Source organism: Setaria viridis, chromosome 4 (genome assembly GCF_005286985.2).
Source record: "Setaria viridis chromosome 4, Setaria_viridis_v4.0, whole genome shotgun sequence".
In the NCBI taxonomy this organism is placed as follows: Eukaryota; Viridiplantae; Streptophyta; class Magnoliopsida; order Poales; family Poaceae; genus Setaria; species Setaria viridis.
In genome coordinates this window covers 30820137-30838860 of record NC_048266.2, presented here as the reverse complement: position 1 = coordinate 30838860, position 18724 = coordinate 30820137, and the positions used below count along the sequence as shown (strand labels likewise).

The 18724-nt window shown below is 46.8% G+C and overlaps 1 protein-coding gene and 1 long non-coding RNA gene across 3 annotated transcripts; one reads left to right on the top strand and one right to left on the bottom strand.

Moving 5' to 3' along the window:
• The first annotated feature begins 4209 nt into the window (after window positions 1-4209).
• LOC117854158 (tetraspanin-8) lies at window positions 4210-7255 on the top strand. Of its 2 annotated transcripts, none has more exons than XM_034736455.2 (2): window positions 4210-4819; window positions 6694-7255. In XM_034736455.2, exons 1-2 carry the CDS (start codon window positions 4319-4321, stop codon window positions 7024-7026), a joined length of 834 nt encoding a protein of 277 aa, XP_034592346.1. In that variant the 5' UTR covers window positions 4210-4318; the 3' UTR covers window positions 7027-7255. The 2 variants fall into 2 exon arrangements, with proteins under 2 accessions (XP_034592346.1, XP_034592347.1); XM_034736456.2 differs by having other exon boundaries at window positions 4217-4819; window positions 6718-7255.
• Window positions 7256-9588: 2333 nt separating this feature from the next.
• On the bottom strand, window positions 9589-10902 carry LOC117853881 (uncharacterized). The gene is made up of 2 exons (XR_004640140.2): window positions 10269-10902; window positions 9589-9891 (listed from the first exon to the last, which is right to left on the bottom strand). It is a non-coding gene; the product is annotated as an uncharacterized lncRNA (long non-coding RNA).
• Window positions 10903-18724: the final 7822 nt, after the last annotated feature.

The following is an 18724-nucleotide window of genomic DNA, read 5'->3' as shown; positions in this document are numbered from 1 at the left end:
TTTCGCTAAGCTAAGCTCAATTTGCTGCACAATTCGACAATTACCTTTTGAGAGGGAGCATTTGTTTGATGACCTCACCCAAAAAAAAAACAGCAGCTGCTGCACCCGTGTACCGCACCAACTTATGGAACTAGACAACGTGTCAAGCAGCCTGACCCAAAACCATAGACAAATGGATGGTAGATTTAGGGCGCCTTTGGCGGGGCTCCTCGCGAGGAGCTCCACGTGCGGAGCGGGAGCCACGGAGTCACTTTTTTTTAACTCCACCATGTAGGTCTAAAACGGTTCCGACTCCTCCTAAACGTGCTCAGAAGCGGTTCCACGCTCCGTGTCGTTTGGTGCGACTCCAGCTCCTCCGAACTTCGACGAGCGTGAGGAGCCGGAGCCGGAACCCTCCCAAAGGAGCCTTGGATTCCCTGAGAAAGCTGACTTTGGGCGGCCAGGCCGAAACAAATGCTGAGGAATCCTTTGCATGAAAGTGTGGAGTGTGGTACTGTGATTTCCTTTGGTCCCATTCTGCCATGACCATTCTGCCATGAAAAGAAGCAGGAGTTTTTGGGTAAAAAGACGAGAAAGGGACACTGGCACGAATATACCCAGTCCTCGTGACAGCTACTGAATCTGCGTGGTATGGCTAACCTCGCAAATGAATATTTTTTTGAAAGAAAAACTTGCAACTGAGAGTTTTGCTGCTTGCGTTCCTGTTCATCTTATTTTCACCGTTTTGTCACCGGTTAAAAAAAAACTCACAAGTCACAACAAAGATTCACAGTCGAACAGCCGACCCTTCACGCCGTGCACGGTGTATCTACAGCACGCTGCGTTACTGTTGCTGCAAGTCGGGGGGGGGGGGGGGGGGGGGGGGGGGGGGGGGGGGGGGGGGGGCGGCGGGGGCGACAAATTAGCTGTTGATTCACATGCCATATACGCCCATGGGCCACGGCACGGATGACAAATTAGCGGAGCCCAGCGTGGTACGCACAGCCAGTCAGAAGAAGAGACTGCTCCTTTTTGGCTGTAGCACGCTGCAGTGAGAGCTTCGAAACCTTAACATTTCACCATGACCTGTCGTTAGCGTTTACTTCGCCGCACAGGCTGGCTGGACCGCAGGAGCGTGCCTGGCTGCACTACAGTCCACAGCACTATACCCGTCGTTGCGTACCGGACGAAACTGCACGAATGGCGTTTCTCTGTTGCAGGCACCGTCTCGAAACACCACGGCCAAAAGTACTAGTAATTGGTACAGTACATGACTTTGTCAGGGCTTTCTTTTTTTTACTATAACAATAAGAGAAACCCCGTGACAAAGTCGCGGTAAACAGGTATCAACACGCGCCGAACTCAACTCAACTCAAACAACTTAGGCCGGTTAGATTGGCACATCGACGCAAGCCGCGCAACTCGTCTCTACGAGACAACTTTGCCCGATCGGATTGGGACATTGACACGGACCTCAATAAAGACTCCACCCGATCGACTGGAACGTCGACACGAAACCAAAGCCTTGCCGCGGCGCCTATCAACCTTCTTCCGCTTATGTAGTCGTCATAACCTCAAGGCGTGGCCCCGCACCGATAGAGAATCGAGAAAAACAGACCGCACCTTACCGAGAAGACCACCGTCATGCGGGACCCATCACCGTAGTGCCGCTGCAACACTGCATTGCATCTGATATAGTGAAACTACCAGATACGGATCTCTCGCAGGCTTCCTCGCAGTCGCCACCGCGATAGCACAAACACGCGGGGGCCTTGCCACACCCGCCCGCCGTTGGACTCCACCTTGCTCTCATAGCCTTGAAGAAGACACCGCATGCGGGGGGCCCCACCACGTCCGCCACAATACTCCATGTCGCGGATACGTTTCTTATGTCGCCATCAGAATGATGAGCAGTGTTGCCCCGTTTCCCAAGATCACCATCAAATAGCCGAAACAAAGCTGCAGGTCGACATCATCTCATTGCTTCATCCGCGCACATAGCCTCCGCCACCATGCCAGCATGCCAAAGAAGTCGCTTGCGCCGTCTTCCGACAATGTACCGCACCGGAGTTGCCGAGCAAGGCAACATGTTGCAAGCCTAGTCGTCCCACGATGTCGATTGCTGCAAGCGCCATCCTCCGACGCAGTCCCACGCCGCACTGACAGCTACCAAGCAGCGCCAGCCGCCGCGGTTCGCCGCAAGCAGTCAAAACCGACACCCATGCAACAACCCCTGGCCACTACCATAACTGTGATCGCCTCCACGTGAGTTCGGCAGCCCCCTTCGAGCTCGCCATCCTGCACCAAACTGCCTCTGCCACCGGCTGCAGCCTCCTATGACCACTACGTCATCAGCAATGCCACGGCCGAGATGGGTCTCTAGAGACGATGCCTCCAAGGAGGTGACGACGCCAATGGCACCTCCGTCGCTCGTCCAGAGTCTGGACAGGGTTTTCACCCAGAGAACCTTGTGCAATAAGGATAGGGCTCCAACATGACGTCCCTAATGAGAATAACGACACCCTCGGGCGCCATCGCCACCATCAGGATCGCCGGCAAAGGCTTTCGCCTGGAGAATCCTATCCCTAGCTGCACGCTCACCAGCGCCGCTGCTGTGCCTCCTCGCGCCGCCGCGCGGCCATCTCGCTTCACGCTAACTCCTCCCAGCCGCACCTCCGCCTCGCACCATCGCGCCAGCAGCCCGCATGTGCCGCCCGCGCGCCTCCGGGACCCACGCCATCCTTCACAGGCCATCATCGGCGCGCCACCGCGGGGCCACCGCTGGTGCCCTCCACACTCTGCCCGCCACACGCCGCTTCCTTTACCGCACAATCATCCTCCTCACGCCGCGCTCTGCGCCGCCCTGCGCGTAGCCTACACGCAGCGCCTTTTCCATGCCGGCGCCACCTCTGCGCCGCTGTCCTACGCGCTGGTGTCACCTCCGTGCCGCTGTCCTCCACGGACACCATGGCCGCCAAGCTGCCGCGCCTCCTCCGGTGCGTCCTGGCGCCTCGCAGCGAGGCCGCACCTGCCACGGGCGACCCCGTGGCCTCGTGCTGCGCTCGCCGCTGTGGCACAGGGCCGCCAGATCCGGGACCCCATGGCCGCACGCGACCCAGAACTCACCCGTCACCCCCGCGCCTAGGAGCATCCTGTTAGCGGATCCAGCCTTGGGGACACTGGATCCACACCCACAGGTGCCGGATCCGTCCGCCCTCGTCGCGGCCACCACGGGCCGCCCCTCCGACGACCGAGGCAGCCGCGCCTGCCTAGACACGAAGGAGGAGAAATGCCACCCTGCCACCGCCGTCATTGCGGGCCGCTCGGACTTCCGACGGCTGTCTCGAGCGGCGGCGCGATGAAGGGAAGGGAGGAGGGAGGGGGTGGTAGGCGGTGGCGGCGTTCGCCCGCCCGTGTCGCCTGCACGGGGAAAAAAGGAATTGGATTGGACTCGAGAGATTTGGCACGGTTCAGTGCTTCACAATCACGGCATTGCCGGAACAAGGAAGAGAACCATGGACTTTGCAGTCTCAGTTTGCACATGCTGCGCTAGCAAACAAAGCTTCCTTTGAACCTGAAGTCTGGATGGATGAAATGCTGAGGCGTCAAGGCAACACAAAGCCAAAGGTGCCAGAAATGTTTCGTCAACTGGATAAAAGGGAACGGCCAAGCCACCGCTTCATCTTCGAGCTTTGATCATGAATTCGTCGGCCCGGAATTCATATCGACGGTGCTGTACAGCTGTTGCTCACATTATTTTTGTTGCGCAAAAAAAAAAAGTGATCTCAGACTCTCGGTAGTCATTTCTGCCCCGTTTATTGCAAGGGAAATCATTTGTATCCCTGCCAATTTGCACTTCAGTTACTTGCCAAATTTACGCCTCAATAACTTGCAGCTCAGCCAATGCTACAGCTGGGGGGCATGATTACTAGTATAGTAGTAACTTAAACTGACGGTTACCATACCTTGGGCCATCGTTTCGAAAGTTTTTCTCCAAATCTTATGGAAACCAAAGCTTTGCCATTAAATTCCTGTAAATTTGTATGGAAAACCTTGCGTTCAGAAGCCCCAAAAGCATACATGCAATCCACAAACTTTCCAAGAGTCCACCTGCGAAATCTCCCAAGACAAAAAAACAATTGAGCACCGGACAAAAAGGATTAAAGGAACAAAGCCAAAAAGGGAGCCTCCTTTCCAAGTTCAAAATTCGAAAACCACCTTAAAAACCACCCACCCCACCCCACCGTTCCGGCCGCAGAAGCGCACGCCCCCCTCGCCGCAACTCCTCCCCACCCCGAATCCCCACAACCCCCGAGTGGCAGCGGCGGCGGATTCGGCCATGGTGCGGTGCAGCAACGGCCTCCTGGGCCTCCTGAACGCGGGCGTGCTGGTCCTGGCCGTCGTCGCGCTTGGCGGCGGCGCGTGGCTGAGCCACCGGGCCTCCACCGACTGCGAGCGGTTCCTCGAGCGGCCCGTCATCGCGCTGGGCGTCCTCCTCCTCGCGCTCTCCCTCGCGGGCCTGGCGGGGGCGCTCTGCCGCGCCTCCTGCCTCCTCTGGCTCTACCTCCTCGCGCTCTTCCTCCTCATCGTGCTCCTCTTCGCCTTCACCATCTTCGCCTTCGTCGTCACCAACCGCGGCGCAGGGTGGGTCGTCTCCGGCAGGGGGTACAAGGAGTACCGCCTCGGGGACTACTCCACCTGGCTGCAGCGGAGGGTCGAGAACGCAGGGAATTGGGCCAAGGTCAGGAGCTGCCTCCAGGACGGCAAGGTCTGCCAGAAGCTTGCGGACAGGAAGGAGACGGTCACCCAGTTCGTCAACAGCAACCTCTCCCCGATCCAGGTGGATTCCTTATTTCTTCTCCTCGCTCTAGATATTCCTCTCTGGGCTGTTGAATTTTACCAAAATTCTGTTGGAGATTTGTTGGCCAATGTTTTCTATCTTTGAGTTGTTTAATCTTGATTACGGGGAAGTTTAGATTGTCCCTGGTGATTGGATTAGATTTTGCTCGCTTGAGTCGATTTATCTTCTCTTTGAGAGATGAGAACGTCTTGATTGGTGCACATGAACTCCTTAGCTTCTTGTTAGGTGGGATTCTCGTCAACGTTGGTCATCATGGTCTTGATGGATTTCCAGTCATTTGCCGGGGAACGTGCGAAAGCTGGTTCGAACTTTTTGTTCCCTTGTTAGAATTCACAAGATTATAAATGATGGGGGGCAGGCTTATCTGTTAGTTCACATGGGGCTGGTACGGTTTTGGTGAGTTTTGAGTAGGACCCTTACAAGAATAGTTAGATTCCATTTTCAGAAGTTCGTGCATGTGGTATTTCAGTTCAGGTTAACTGTACCCCACGATTCATATGCTGCATTGTCGATTAATTTGTTAATTCCTCTTGCATTATTGTTGTTGTTACTGCAAGTTACTTGGCAAGATACAATATAAGCAATTTCTGACTGCATTGCGATGTTATTCCAGTTTGTTGGTAGATCGATTATTATCTTTTGGTAGTGACTAATGAATAGATGTTTCTGATGAATCTATGCCACTGGCATTACAGTTTGCGCGAACTGTACCCCACTATTCATATGCTGCATTGTCTGTTAATTAGTAAATTCCTCTTGCATTATCTTTGAGCGCAGTGCAGTTAGTTTATATGCAGTAAGCAAATTCTTATCCATTGCGCAGTTATACCAATTTGTTGGTAAAGATCAATTGATGTCTTTTTGGTAGTGACCAATGGATTAATGTTTAGGATGAATCTATGCCACTGAATTTAACCGCATGCCCATGTAACTCAGTAACTGTCTACTTGTACGATGTTCTGATGAAGCAAGAGCAATGTGACATAATGTGACATAATCCCATAAATATCACTGCTTTGGTGAATGGTAATTTACTCTTTTGCATTGTTCTTCTGAAGAATTTTTTTATGGTCATTGTACCAAATCTAAGTTGTAATTGTGGGGTACCTCTTGTTACGTCTCCAATTTATGTCTGGCATTGATCTATCAATGAGACAGATAGTGACTAATTGAAATGGTAGTCTTCCATTTTTTTGTGTGTTTGCTTTAGATTGCTGTGCTAGCTATGGGGAATTCAATACATGCTGCTTATTCATGGTGCTGACTTTTGATAGACCTTGCTTATCATGTGGACCTATCCCTGTTTTAACTGCAGTCCACTAGTGCTACACTTGGCCTTCATAAGTACTGATTACTGCCTGCAACTGGTATGGTGTACTGCTAATCACAGCACCTATTATATGAAGTTTCTGCCATTTATGGTTATCGAAACTTTTGCACGGCAGTACTCTTAATGTGCAGACCATCATCTACTTTATATAATCAATGTGCCTACTTAAGCCTTGAGAGCTGAATGTTCATTTAAGAGTTCTCTCAGTTTTGTCTGCACCCTTGAAAATGTTGCACTGCATGAACTAATATTTTTTGGCTGAGCTGTTATCTTTCCTAAATGCAATTTGTTTGCCAACATTTAGAATGCCAGTTTCTAGGTCTTTTTTGTAATGTTCTTTAATTGACAATTCCTTTGCAAATGCATATCTGAATACATTTTTGTTCCACCGATTTTATTCAAGCATGGCCTGTTGACCTTGCTATATCATAATGTCACAGCCCTGACACTACTCCAGCCAGTTGAATTTTGCTTGAACATTACATATTTTCAATTCACTATAAAGAAACTGTTTTTTCTGCAGCTAATTAATCTATCTTATGTCCAGTCTGGATGCTGCAAGCCACCCACCGGCTGCAACTTCACCTACCAGAGTGAGACCGTCTGGATCAAACCCACTGGCTTCAACACTACCACCGACGACCCCGACTGCACCACATGGTCGAACGACCAGACCGCCCTCTGCTACGACTGCATGGCGTGCAAGGCAGGCGTGCTCGCCAACCTGAAGAACGACTGGAAGAAGATTGCAACCATCAACATTGTCTTCTTGATCTTCCTCATCGTCATCTACTCTGTCGGGTGCTGTGCGTTCAGGAACAACCGGCAGGACAACTCGTACCCGGCCTGGAAGTGAGGTGCGCCTGGGCGTGGCAATGTATAGGCTGTCAGGCTGTGTGACTGTGTTCCTGTGTTAGGAGTTGGGTTCGCTCCTGTGTGTCTAGCAAGCTACCGTCTGTCTTAGGGTGTGGGATTATGTGTCAACCGTGACTAGTTGATGCTTGCTATGTTGCCCCCGAACGCACGATGTGTGAAGGCTCCTAATCATGATTTGCCGGAAAATTACCTTGCTCGCAAGCTGTTCATTTCTTGGCTGTATTAACGCTTCTGTAATTCTGTTAGCAGGTGAATTCCTGAATACTGCATGGGTTCATGCAGGGAAATTCTCGATTTCCAGGATGAAATATCTGAAAGACGTTGGAAGTGGGTCGCTACTCAGTTGCTAATTCATGTGACTCTGAATTTCTGAAAATAGGGACTACTTCATTTGTCTGTCTCCACACTGTGGCAAACTTGTTATGCAGAAAAGACAATACTACAGCAAATATTGTTGGAAGTGGTCGCTACTCAGTTGCGGATTCCTGTGATTGAATTTCTGGGAAATAAGGACAACTTCATTTGTCTCCACACTGTGACAAACTTCTTATGCAGCAAAAGACACTACTGCAGCACATATAGTTGGACCATAGAAAGTACGATTTTATTTTCGAAAAACGAATGTACTGCGGCTGAATTTGGTTGACCTATGACTTTGGATCCCACATGTGCCAGTATCACATTCAGATTGAGGCTCTGCATGTGCAATATCCTCGGAGATCCAAAATTGTTAGTCAGAGCTCAAACTCCTAGTTCGTCCTGTGGACTTGTGTGGAGTGCTAATGCTCGTGTCAACTGTCAACCCATGAGCATGCGTGAGCTGTATGCTAAAGATTTCTTTTTATCTTCGAAGATCTCTATAATGTCTAGCTTGTACAAGTAATCAAGGGATTCGAGTCTGCAAAATTATCGATTCCATGTATCTTTATCATCTTATTATAAACAATCTAGCTTGTACAAACAATCAGGGGATTGGAGCCTGCAAAAACTATTGATTCCAGGTGCATCCTTTGATTCGATTGGTAGACCTTTTCTTTTCGCTGTTGCGAGGATGAATCTGTGTAGCAACTAGCAAGAAGTTACAATACCTGACATGCACGTGCATATGATGTATGAATATGATAGTCTTTGTTGAAACTGGCCCCAGATCTTGTGTACAGGCATGTGGTGCCTGTTAGATTATCCAGAGGTAATTTCTGTTTTAACTTTTATCCATTGTAGCATGTAAATGGCCGTGTAGCCGCTTGATGACGCCGACCGGCGAGCGGTCTTTTAACATGTGTTTAGATGGGAGATAATGTAGGACGGACGGTCCCGTCCTAATTTTTTGGGATGGGATGATCCCATTTCATGTTTAGTTGAATGGGATGGGTTCGTCCTAATTTTTTGTTTGGTTGGAGAGATTGCAACAGACGGGACGAGCACCGTTTTCTCCTTCCGTTAAACACCGTTTGTGGGGCCCACTTGTCATACTAACAACATCTTCTTCCTCTTCCTCCACTTGCGTCACGCTAGCCTCCCCTGCTCCACCCACGGCGCCGCCCCTGCTCCACCCCGCCGCCCCCCGATCCTCCCGGGCGCCCCCGCCTCCGACCGCATCCGCCCCGGCCACGCCCGCCTCCGCCCGCGGGAGCCCTGGCCGCGGGAGCTCCGGCCGCGCCCGCCTCCGGCCGCATCCGCCCCGGCCGCGCCCGCCTCCGGCCGCATCCGCCCCGGCCGCGCCCGCCTCCGCCCGCGGGAGCTCCGGCCGCGTCCGCCCCGGCCACGCCCGCCTCCGCCCGCAGGAGCTCCAGTCGCGGCCCCATCCGACCGTGCCCGCCCCGGTCGTGCCCGCCTCCAGCCGCGCCCACCTGACGAAGAAGAAGCAGGAGCTCGTCCACCTCCAGCTCACCCGTGCGCCCGCGGCGGAGCTCGCCCACGCCAGCCATGGAGGGTCGCGACGGAGCTCCAGCTCGTCCGCGCGGCCGCAGCGGAGCTCGCCCGCTCGCTGTTGCTCCCTCTCGCGTGACAGACGGGGGGCGACGGCGTTGAAGTGGGACGACCCCGTCCGCTCGTTTGCGGTATATTCCCTACTAGGGATGGCCCCATCCCATATGCTCCCCAACCAAACACTGGTAAAAATGGGATCGTCCCGTCCCGTCCTCGGAACCAAAACACACCGTTACTGAATGGAAGCATACAGATTTACTGTGATGAAATTCAGCATGTAGTCATTGTGCAGCTTGGTGGTTTGGATCGGTTTGGTCGGTCCGTACCAATTTGTGAACAGCAGCCATCTTCTGGCAGATTTATTTTCATCAGCATTGCTGAAATATTGGCCAAACTCTGCAAAAGATCCACTCTACATTGCTGAAATATTGGCTAAACTCTGCAGAAGCTAAAATCAACATTGCTGAAAATAATTGCTCTTCAACGTAAACCGCGCATGCATGGAGGATTCGGGCAAAGATTGCCCACTGATCAATGATCATTTCGTTTTCCTCTCTGTTTTCTTTTCAACTTTTTTTTTTGGGCAATGAGTGGCCAACTGGCCACGATCGAGTGAGACTAAATTGTCGCCCATTCCTCTATTGATCTACAATAGCATTCATGTCCCTTTCCTACACGTACAACAGCAGCTGTCTAGCTAGCTTATTACAAGCCCCCATACTCATCCCCCAATAATGAAGCAAGACAAGCTCCTGAGCAATTCTTGACCACTAGCACAAACTCATAGATCTGCCTTCTGATCCCCGTCGGATCAGCCATGAGTCCATGATCTTGTTTCAGATGCACATCCTTCTCGATCTTCTGATGAAGCAGGGACTGGAACCACTACAATTCTCCCATACTTTGAGCAGGATCCCTGCATGCCACCCAAATCAATGAACAAGTTAATTAAGTCAGAGAGGAAAACAATTGGGATGCTGCAGTCTGCCGCGAGAAGTCTCCTGTGTTTCAGTGAGCTTAGTTTCATTGTGAGCTTAGTTTCTCTCATGCATTAAGTGATCGATTTAGTTCTTCGCTCCGGACAAAATCACTCTATGTATTTGACAGAACGTATCAAACATGCTCTTAGCAATCCGATGCTAATAAAAAAACTCAAAGCGCAATCAACTATTTATTTGGCAGAACATATCAACTATGTATTTGACAGAATATAAACTGGACACGTTAGCTAACACGGCAATTTCAACATAAATTTTAAATTTCTGATGTCAATTCGGATCCCCAAGCACTTACATGTTCAACGCACCCATCTGCAGGCTCCCCCCGGATCCGCTTTCAGCTTTAGGTTCCAGCAGTGAGGCGTCCATGCTGGCCGGGAACAGGGCGAGCACTAGGTCCCTCTTGACATTCAGCAACTCCTCCTTGGCGCGTGCGATGTGGGCCTCATACTCCTTCGCGGGCGTGGTCGTGATTGAGCTTCGCGACCTCCGCTTGGAGTTTCGCGACCTCCGCGGTGCGCTCCTCCTGGAGTTTCGCGACCTCCGCCGTGCACTCCGCCTTCACCTGCGCCGCCGAGTCCATGAACTTGGCGTAAGTCCATGAACTTGGAGTTGAAGTCCTTGGCCTCTAGCAGCTGGCCCTCAAGCTTGGCGATCTTTATGGCGTCCTCGGCTGCCTTGGCATTCGCCGCCCGCAACTCGTCTCTAAGCCGCATCTTCTCTTCAGCGTCCATGCCCGGTGGCGCGGGGGCGAAGCTCTGGTGCGTCGTCACCGTCGGAGGGGTCGTCAGCGTCGGCGACTTGCGCTTCCTCGTCGGGTCACTGTCGCCGGCACCGGTAGATGGCTTCTTTGAAAGGAGTTCGCTGGTAGATGGCTTGCTTTGCCCCTTTGTTGGAACTCTTGAAGTACTCATCGGTATCCCACTTCCTACTCCTAGTAGGAGCAGTAGACTTTAGTAAATGCACCCGCAACAGTTATTACAATAATACAATATACCACGAGCAGAATATAACACATACTAAAAATTACCTAATGGAATTATTATAGCACAATTTTTGAAATTAATGTGGAGTCCACTTATCTCTATTTTATTTCTATGATACATGATTATAAGATAACTAAGCATTTTTAACGTAAATCTAGTGACATCATTTTGTGTCTACTATTAATAAACTAATGGTTGATTAAAGACTTCTTTTAAAAAAAGAATAAATAGAAGAGTACATGGATCACTATAGCGACTTTAAATTGGCTTCAATCTCTAATGGCAGTTCAACCCAAGAAAAATACACAGAATACTACTCGCCGAAGCTGTAAAATGGAAGATAACACATAAGCACACGAGACACGGTCAATGGGGGGAGTTTGAACCGGAAATGAGAGAGAACCAATAAAATATGCACATTAACAGAGGGAGCTACATTAGCATAATTTTTTTGGTTGTTTAAAATTAACTACTCCCGCCATCCTGTCCTTTTAAAAAAATTTAGACACAATACTAGTGGTAAGAAATGTCTATGTTACCCCTAATAACTAGTACTAATTGTGATTGAACATCATGTTGTCTGTTTAGTTTTTTGAATCCTAAATAAATAAATGCATGTGCGTTGGAACCAGAGAAATAATATAATTGATCATTTGATTGGCTATACACACTTCTCTGTATACTTTTTTATTTGTGTTAGTGTTGCTTTAATTAGATGAGGTTTAGTAGGAGGTACAAAGACACTTTTTGTGGGACAAATTTTAGAGTTTAAATGAACACTCTTTGCAGGATGGAGGGAGTACTAAGTATTTCTAAAAAGTTTTAAAATATCAGAGGGGCTCCGCAGCTGATACTGAAATGTATGAGCAGTAGATATTTCTTTTCCAAGAAATAGGTTAATTTCACCAAAATATAATGGCTAGCGAATAGCCATGGCCCATGGGACAAAAGCATTAATGCAACGCAGCATCGTGCATTTGTGAAGAAGATTTGCTGCCTGTCAAGTCTTGCCGAGATGGTGTTCTGCTCTTCTGTCGTGCCTCCTCTGTTTGCATGGAGTGCACTGATACGCTGCAGATTGCAGTAGCCCGAACCGGCTCGGCTGCATACTCCTATATCAAAATCAGTTGGACTGTCAATATCTCCAATTCTCCGTCCTAAACAAAATACTTGAGGGTCTCTTTTGATCCATTGAACCATCGTGTTCTTTACAATCGCATCTACAGATCAAGACCAATATTGACTACTTACGTTTTTTTATCCATATGCTTACAACACCGAATTTTGGAAATATGCTCTGAAAGTAAGGAATCGGCCGATAATGCAAAAATGACGAAATCTCCTAAATAAGGCTATTTGCAAGCTGGCCGCAGAAATTAGGAACGCGTGTGCATGAAGAAAGAGAAAGGAAGAAAGCTAGAAGATTAAAAAGAAGGAAATCAAGTCACGTGCGGGAGGTTGAATAAAATATTATGGAGATTAAGTTGGTTAGGGATAAGCTTGGTTAGAGATAGAGTTGGATTAGTTAGAGATAGAGTTTTTTTATTAGAAAAGATTGTGTACGTGACTTGTTTTGTATGTGGTTAGATGCCAATTATGTAACGTCAAAGGCCATCTGCCTATAAATATAAAGGGTCGTGGCTATTGTAAATCATAACATGATCAATAAACAAACATATTTACCTTTACTTTTCGGCTTCACGCCATTTGCCCTAGGAGTAGGAGTAACGTAGCTTCTCGACGAGTTCCTTCTAGCAAGCTGGGCTGCATCGATCTCGATCTCCGGCGAGCTGCAAGTTCCATCACCAGGTGTTCTAGGCTTTAACCACCGGGCGCATCGTTGTGGTTTCGTCTAGTTTCATCTACCAGTTATCGAGTATCTTGGATCTTCGACTTACGGCGCATCGCTTCTGTCTCGATCTACGGTATTTACCAGTTATCACGCCTTGATCAAGCTTAAATTTATTTATGGCAACATAAAAAGCGCGGCACATGTCGTTAGATCATAGAGATGTCTCGTGGAGCGGCAATGTCCAACCTTATCTTTTGTTCCCAACTTTGTTTAATTCAGAAGAAAAAAAATGGATGGAATGAAATGTTGTTGAATCTGTCAAGCTTGCTAAAGTTGCTAGCGGGTCTAGCTGCCGTGCTGGCCGCTGCGAAAGGTGGCGCATGGTGAAATGAGATGACGTGACAAGTGAGAAACGAGTAGACTAGCTCAGCTACCCTAAGCAAGTGCCATTTTCATGAAGTCTGAGATGAAAAGCTGAAACGGCTGATTTGTTGTGAGAGAAAAATATTGTTTGGTGGTTGATAAGCCAGCTGAATAAGCTGAAACAAACAGGCTCGAAGTGTTATGCTAGACCTACTTAGGAGTTATGAGAACATGAACCAGCAATCCAAACATTGAAACCAGGGATGCTGCTGCACGATCTTTGCTGCCACGCCTCTGTCTACACTTGCGCTGGTCTGGGTCTCACTTTGGCAAGCTAGAACAAAGTTGATGGTACATTGGTGCTGCACAAACTTATATAGGTAAAAAAAAATTTAAAGGCATAGGTAAAATTTTGAAACAGTGACACGATGTGCTTGCTTGCTGCACATTTACATCTTCCATTCTTCTCTTATGCACCCATATTTTATCTGGTGGGATGAAATACACTTTACTCCCAGGCTTGTGCGCGTAGCCAGTATGATGTAGAGTAAACGTTGCAACTATTGCAGCAACCTAGGTGGGTGGACAATGGATATGGGCTGGTTTTGTTTTATTACATTTTCTTTTGACTAATTTTTATCTAGTTTTACATCAAACAAACGCTTGAGAGCAGCAGTGAAGCCACGTTAGACCAAGGTGGTGCACACATGCACAAGACTAAGAAAAAAAATCGAACAAACGCTTGAGAACAGCAGTGAAATCACCAATGATGCTTGGTAAACACTTGAAAGACTGTTGCTGTGCGGAGAAGCATTCATGGTTTTGGACAGATTTGCTTCGTCACATCAGTTGCTAATGTAGGACACATCGACTCGCTGCTTTGCTCATTTTAGCCAAGTATGAGTAGGACACATTGACTCACTGCTATGATCTTCCTTTCTGCTTGTCTTTTTTTTTTTATCAAAGTCCCAAACCTAAAAAAGGAGACACACATCTCCCAACAATGAAGCAAGACAAGCTACTGATCAATTCTTGACCAGTAGCACAAGCTCACAGATCTGACTTCTGATCCCCGTCGGATCAACCATGAGTCCATGATCTTGTTTCCGACGCACATCCTTCTCGATCTTCTGATGAAGCAGGATCTGGAACCACTACTATTCTCCCATTCTTTATTTGATGCCACCGAAGTCAATGAACAGGTAAATTAAGTCAGAGAGGAAAACAATTGGGATGCTGCAGTCTGCCGCGAGAAGTCTCCTGGAAAGCATATCCTCTGCAGTACTACTCTCTGCAGTTGAGTCACTAATCGTGTGGGGCTGGATCCACATGTCAGTGACTCAACTGCAGTTACATCTACTGCAGAGGAGTCTCATCGGTCTCCTTTGTTTCAATGACAAAGAACAAAGTTTAACAGAGTTTTATTGTGAGTTAGTTTATCTCATTTATTGTGATCGATTTAGTTCTTCGCTCCGGAGAAAATCACTCTATGTATTTAACAAAACATATCAAACATGCTCTTAGCAATCCGATGTTAATAAAAAAATCAAAGCACAATCAGCTATTTATTTGACAAACAGAACATATCAACTACTGGACACGTTAGCTAACATGGCAATTTCAGCATGAAACTTGCAGTTTCTGATGTCAATTCGGATCCCGGAGCTAAATTTATATCGGTAATTCAGCAAAGTTACTTAAAACATATCAACTCAAATATTGCAACACACAAAACAAAACGACGAGGTGTGCAGATTAAATAACAGTAGAATTGTAGAAACATCCGCATCACTTAAAATAATTCTATAACAACATAATAATAACGATTCGATATACTAAACCATACTATCTAACATTGAATTGCCGAGTCTAGTTCAAGTTTAGACGACACAGCAGAAGATAAACAATACCTAAATAAACTTCATTACTACTTTGTGTTTAGATGCATAATAATATCTATGAACATAGAAAACTAAAACAACCTACAATTTGGAACGGAGGGAGTACTACTTTCCACAGATACACTGCACTTATCACTGCTAATTGCCGTAATCGACATGCCACTCCATCTCAGCATACCCCTTCTTGAAGAACTGCGTCAGGATGTTCTCCTTGCGCTTGATACTCGACAGGTTCTCGACTGCTGCAGCCAGGGTAGACTCTTGGAGCTGCGGTTTCTTCTATAAGAAATCCTTAGTGAGGGGACGGAGGGGCGTAAGCTAGGGATCAGCCAGCAGCCTCTTGAGCCTCTTGATGTAAGCCCCGGCACCTTCACTGTCTTCGTCACGACCCCCTTCTTCACGACCTTGCCCTCCTTTGCCTCCATCTTGATCGTCTTCCCCAACGATGATATGAGCCTACCCGCGGGCACTGCCTTGACGAGGTAGATGTCGCCAGCGGTGCGCGATGCCGAATCCTCCGCCGCCTTGATCCTGTTCAAGGCCGCCACCTTGGCGACACAGATCTTGCAACCGGCGGGTGACCACAGACCCTTCCCATTCACGATGCAGATCTTGCACATGACGCAAGACCCCGAACGCCCCACCTCAGCGATGTCGATCTCCTCCTCCTTGGCGTAGACCCCCTCCTCCTTGTTGATGTACATCTCCTCCTCCTTGTCCTCCTTGCTGGCGCACATCTCCTCCTTGCACTCCTTAGCGAGGGTGGGGAGGTAATCGGCGTGGAAGAACTCACAAACGAACGCCACCGAACCTGCCTACTTGGACTCGGAGAACAACTTGAAAAAGCTGATCTTGCAGCAGTCGGGCGGTACCCTCGGCAACTCCATCGTCGTGGACGCTCTCTCTAGCTCCTCTCCTGTTTGCAACCCTAGCGTTATCGAATGCCCTACCTTGGCAACGTCGATCTCCTCCTCCTTGGCGTAGATCCCCTCCTTCTTGGCGAGGTGCATCTCCTCCTCTGTGTCGTCCTTATTCGCGCAGGTCTCCCCCTTTCCCTCCATGGCGAGGCAGATATCCACCTCGGCGAGGCATAACTCGCAAACGATGTGTGACATCGAACCCTCTTCCTTGGACTTGGAGAGCGACGGGACAGCACAGCCATGCAGATAGGGCGCGATTATGCGTCACCGATGGCGACAAACCTGTTGTCGTCGCCTTCTATCCGGCGGTACCCACGTTAGTCCGTGGCGGGGTGCGTCTAATTAGTGGCCTTGAGTCTCGCATCCGCCGGCTCGTTAGGATTGATGGGCCATTCTTAGTCCAAACAACGACGTGTGTCCTTGTTTTACTAGTGCATGCAATAAGTAGTGGAAAAAATACACCCGTGCAACTGGAGAGAGCATGCATGCATGCAAATAAGAAAAAAATGATGACGTGATCCACATGCCTGCAAATACGAAAACTAAAAAAGTCATAACTCATAAACTGAGCATCCAAATAAAATTTAAATTGCACCATTATATTTTTATGACAAGATGTTCAAAACAAGATCCCACTTGACTATGTTTGAATAACATTTTTTTAAAAATATTTTTTAGATATGCATTAATTAGTTCTCATTGTTGCGAACAAATGCTTGAACACCACGAACAAATGGCTATTTTCTACGAAAAAAATAAACATGACGAACAAAAAAATGGTATAATGCGAACAAAGAGACTGAACATCACGAACATTTGATTGTACATGACAAAAATAAAAACTAGACATCATGAATAAATAAATTCACATCACTGAACAACTTAGTCTACAAAACTAAATAAATACTTTAGAAAAGAAATCAGTGTAAAACAATTAAAACCACATGCAAACTAGATAGTATTACAAATGATAATTGAGTTCATATGGTGACCAAATAATTTTACATTGCAAACAAATATTATAACATCATGAATAATTTTTTTTACTATCGAACAGTTCAGTATATAAAGCGAACAAATATTATAACATTAAGAACAAATAAGTCTATAAATGTGAACAAAATATACACACGTGAATAAATTATTTTGATACAAAAATGAAAAAATAAATATAATCATAGAACAAATTAAATGAACTCACGGTTCAAAAATAAATACAACCAGAACAAATTATATGAACTCATGGATCAAAATAGTAGTACACATTGAACAAATTATATGTACTAACGGAACAAAAAATCTATATACCACGAACAAATTATAAAACTCACAGAATAAGTATTTATACACATAGAACAAATTATGTAAACTCATCAAATAAAAAATTGTACACTTGAAACAAATGCATTATGAATATATAACAATATTGTAATCCACGAATCTACATGGTTGACCAGTTCAGTCTATAAGCGAACAAATAATTTAACTCATGAATCTATATGGTTGACCAATTCATATCATGATAGACAAACACAAATTTTGAACAATTAATAACTCTATATAGAACAACTTAATATACTAAGTAACAAGTAAAATTATCCAGTAGATTACTTTAAGATATAATTTTAAATATACCAATAAAGAAATTATGTACTAAGAAAAATATACTCCCGAAAATAAAATAGAGAAGGAGTAAAAATAAACAAAGGAACGGAGAAACAAAAATAAAATTAATGAGGAAACAAGAAAGAAATTACGTACCAAGAATGAATGTATAGAAGAGAATCTAAATTAAAATAAAAACAAAATAGGAATTAAAATAATAAAAAGGAAAACAAAACAAAAGAGAGAAAAATAAAGAAAAATGAATGAGAAAACAAATCGGAAAATGGTAAAGGATGGAAAAGAAGATGAGGGAAGAAAAAAGAAAGGAAAAGAGAAGAAGGAAAAAGAAGAAGGGATGAAAAGAAATAAATAAATAAAAGATAAGAAAGAAAAAAATAAAAATAATAGAGGAAGAAAAAATAAAACAAAGAGACAAGAAAGGAAAACGAAAACAGAGAAAATAACTAAGAAAAAAATGATAGGACAGAAAAGGGAAAAACATTTAATTATTAAAATTGGTTCAAATTATCCACAAATCACTTGGTAGCACCGTGGTAACTCGTGAATCTCCCATTTAGTAAGTCGCGAGTTCTTGAATCTTGTGTCTTGCTCTATTTTTGCTGAATTTATCTGCGTATTGGGTCGAAGAAAAAGGACCAAATCAGTTGGGCTCAGTTGGGCCGGATGAAAATAAACTACTGGCCGAGCCGGATGCAGATACGTATGCAGCCGTCATTGATCGATGCGGATGCGGACGCCTCCAGCAGCACACGGACCGCCATCGCGTTGGGCCGTTTGGTGGAAGCGGAGACCTACTTGGGCCAATTGGACCGGGCCGACTCATTTGATATGGGGGCTTCTTAAGTCGTCGGGCCGTGCGACGGGTTATGTGTCAACTGTCAGTAGTTGATGCTTGCTATGTTGCCTTCGAACGCATGATGTGTGAAAGAGGCTCCTACTGTCAAAATATGTCGAAAATTTGCCTGTGTTCGCAAGCTGTTCAGTGCGTGGCTTGAGTTTTAACGCTTTTCTGTTCGCAAGTATAATTGCCGAACAATGCATGGATTCGTGCAGGGAAATTCTTGTCGCGGAAAAAGCTTGGATGCTCGTCGTCGAAAGAAGTGCAGGGAAATTCAGAGTCACATGCAGATCCACATGCCTCTGAATTTCTGAGTAACTGGGAG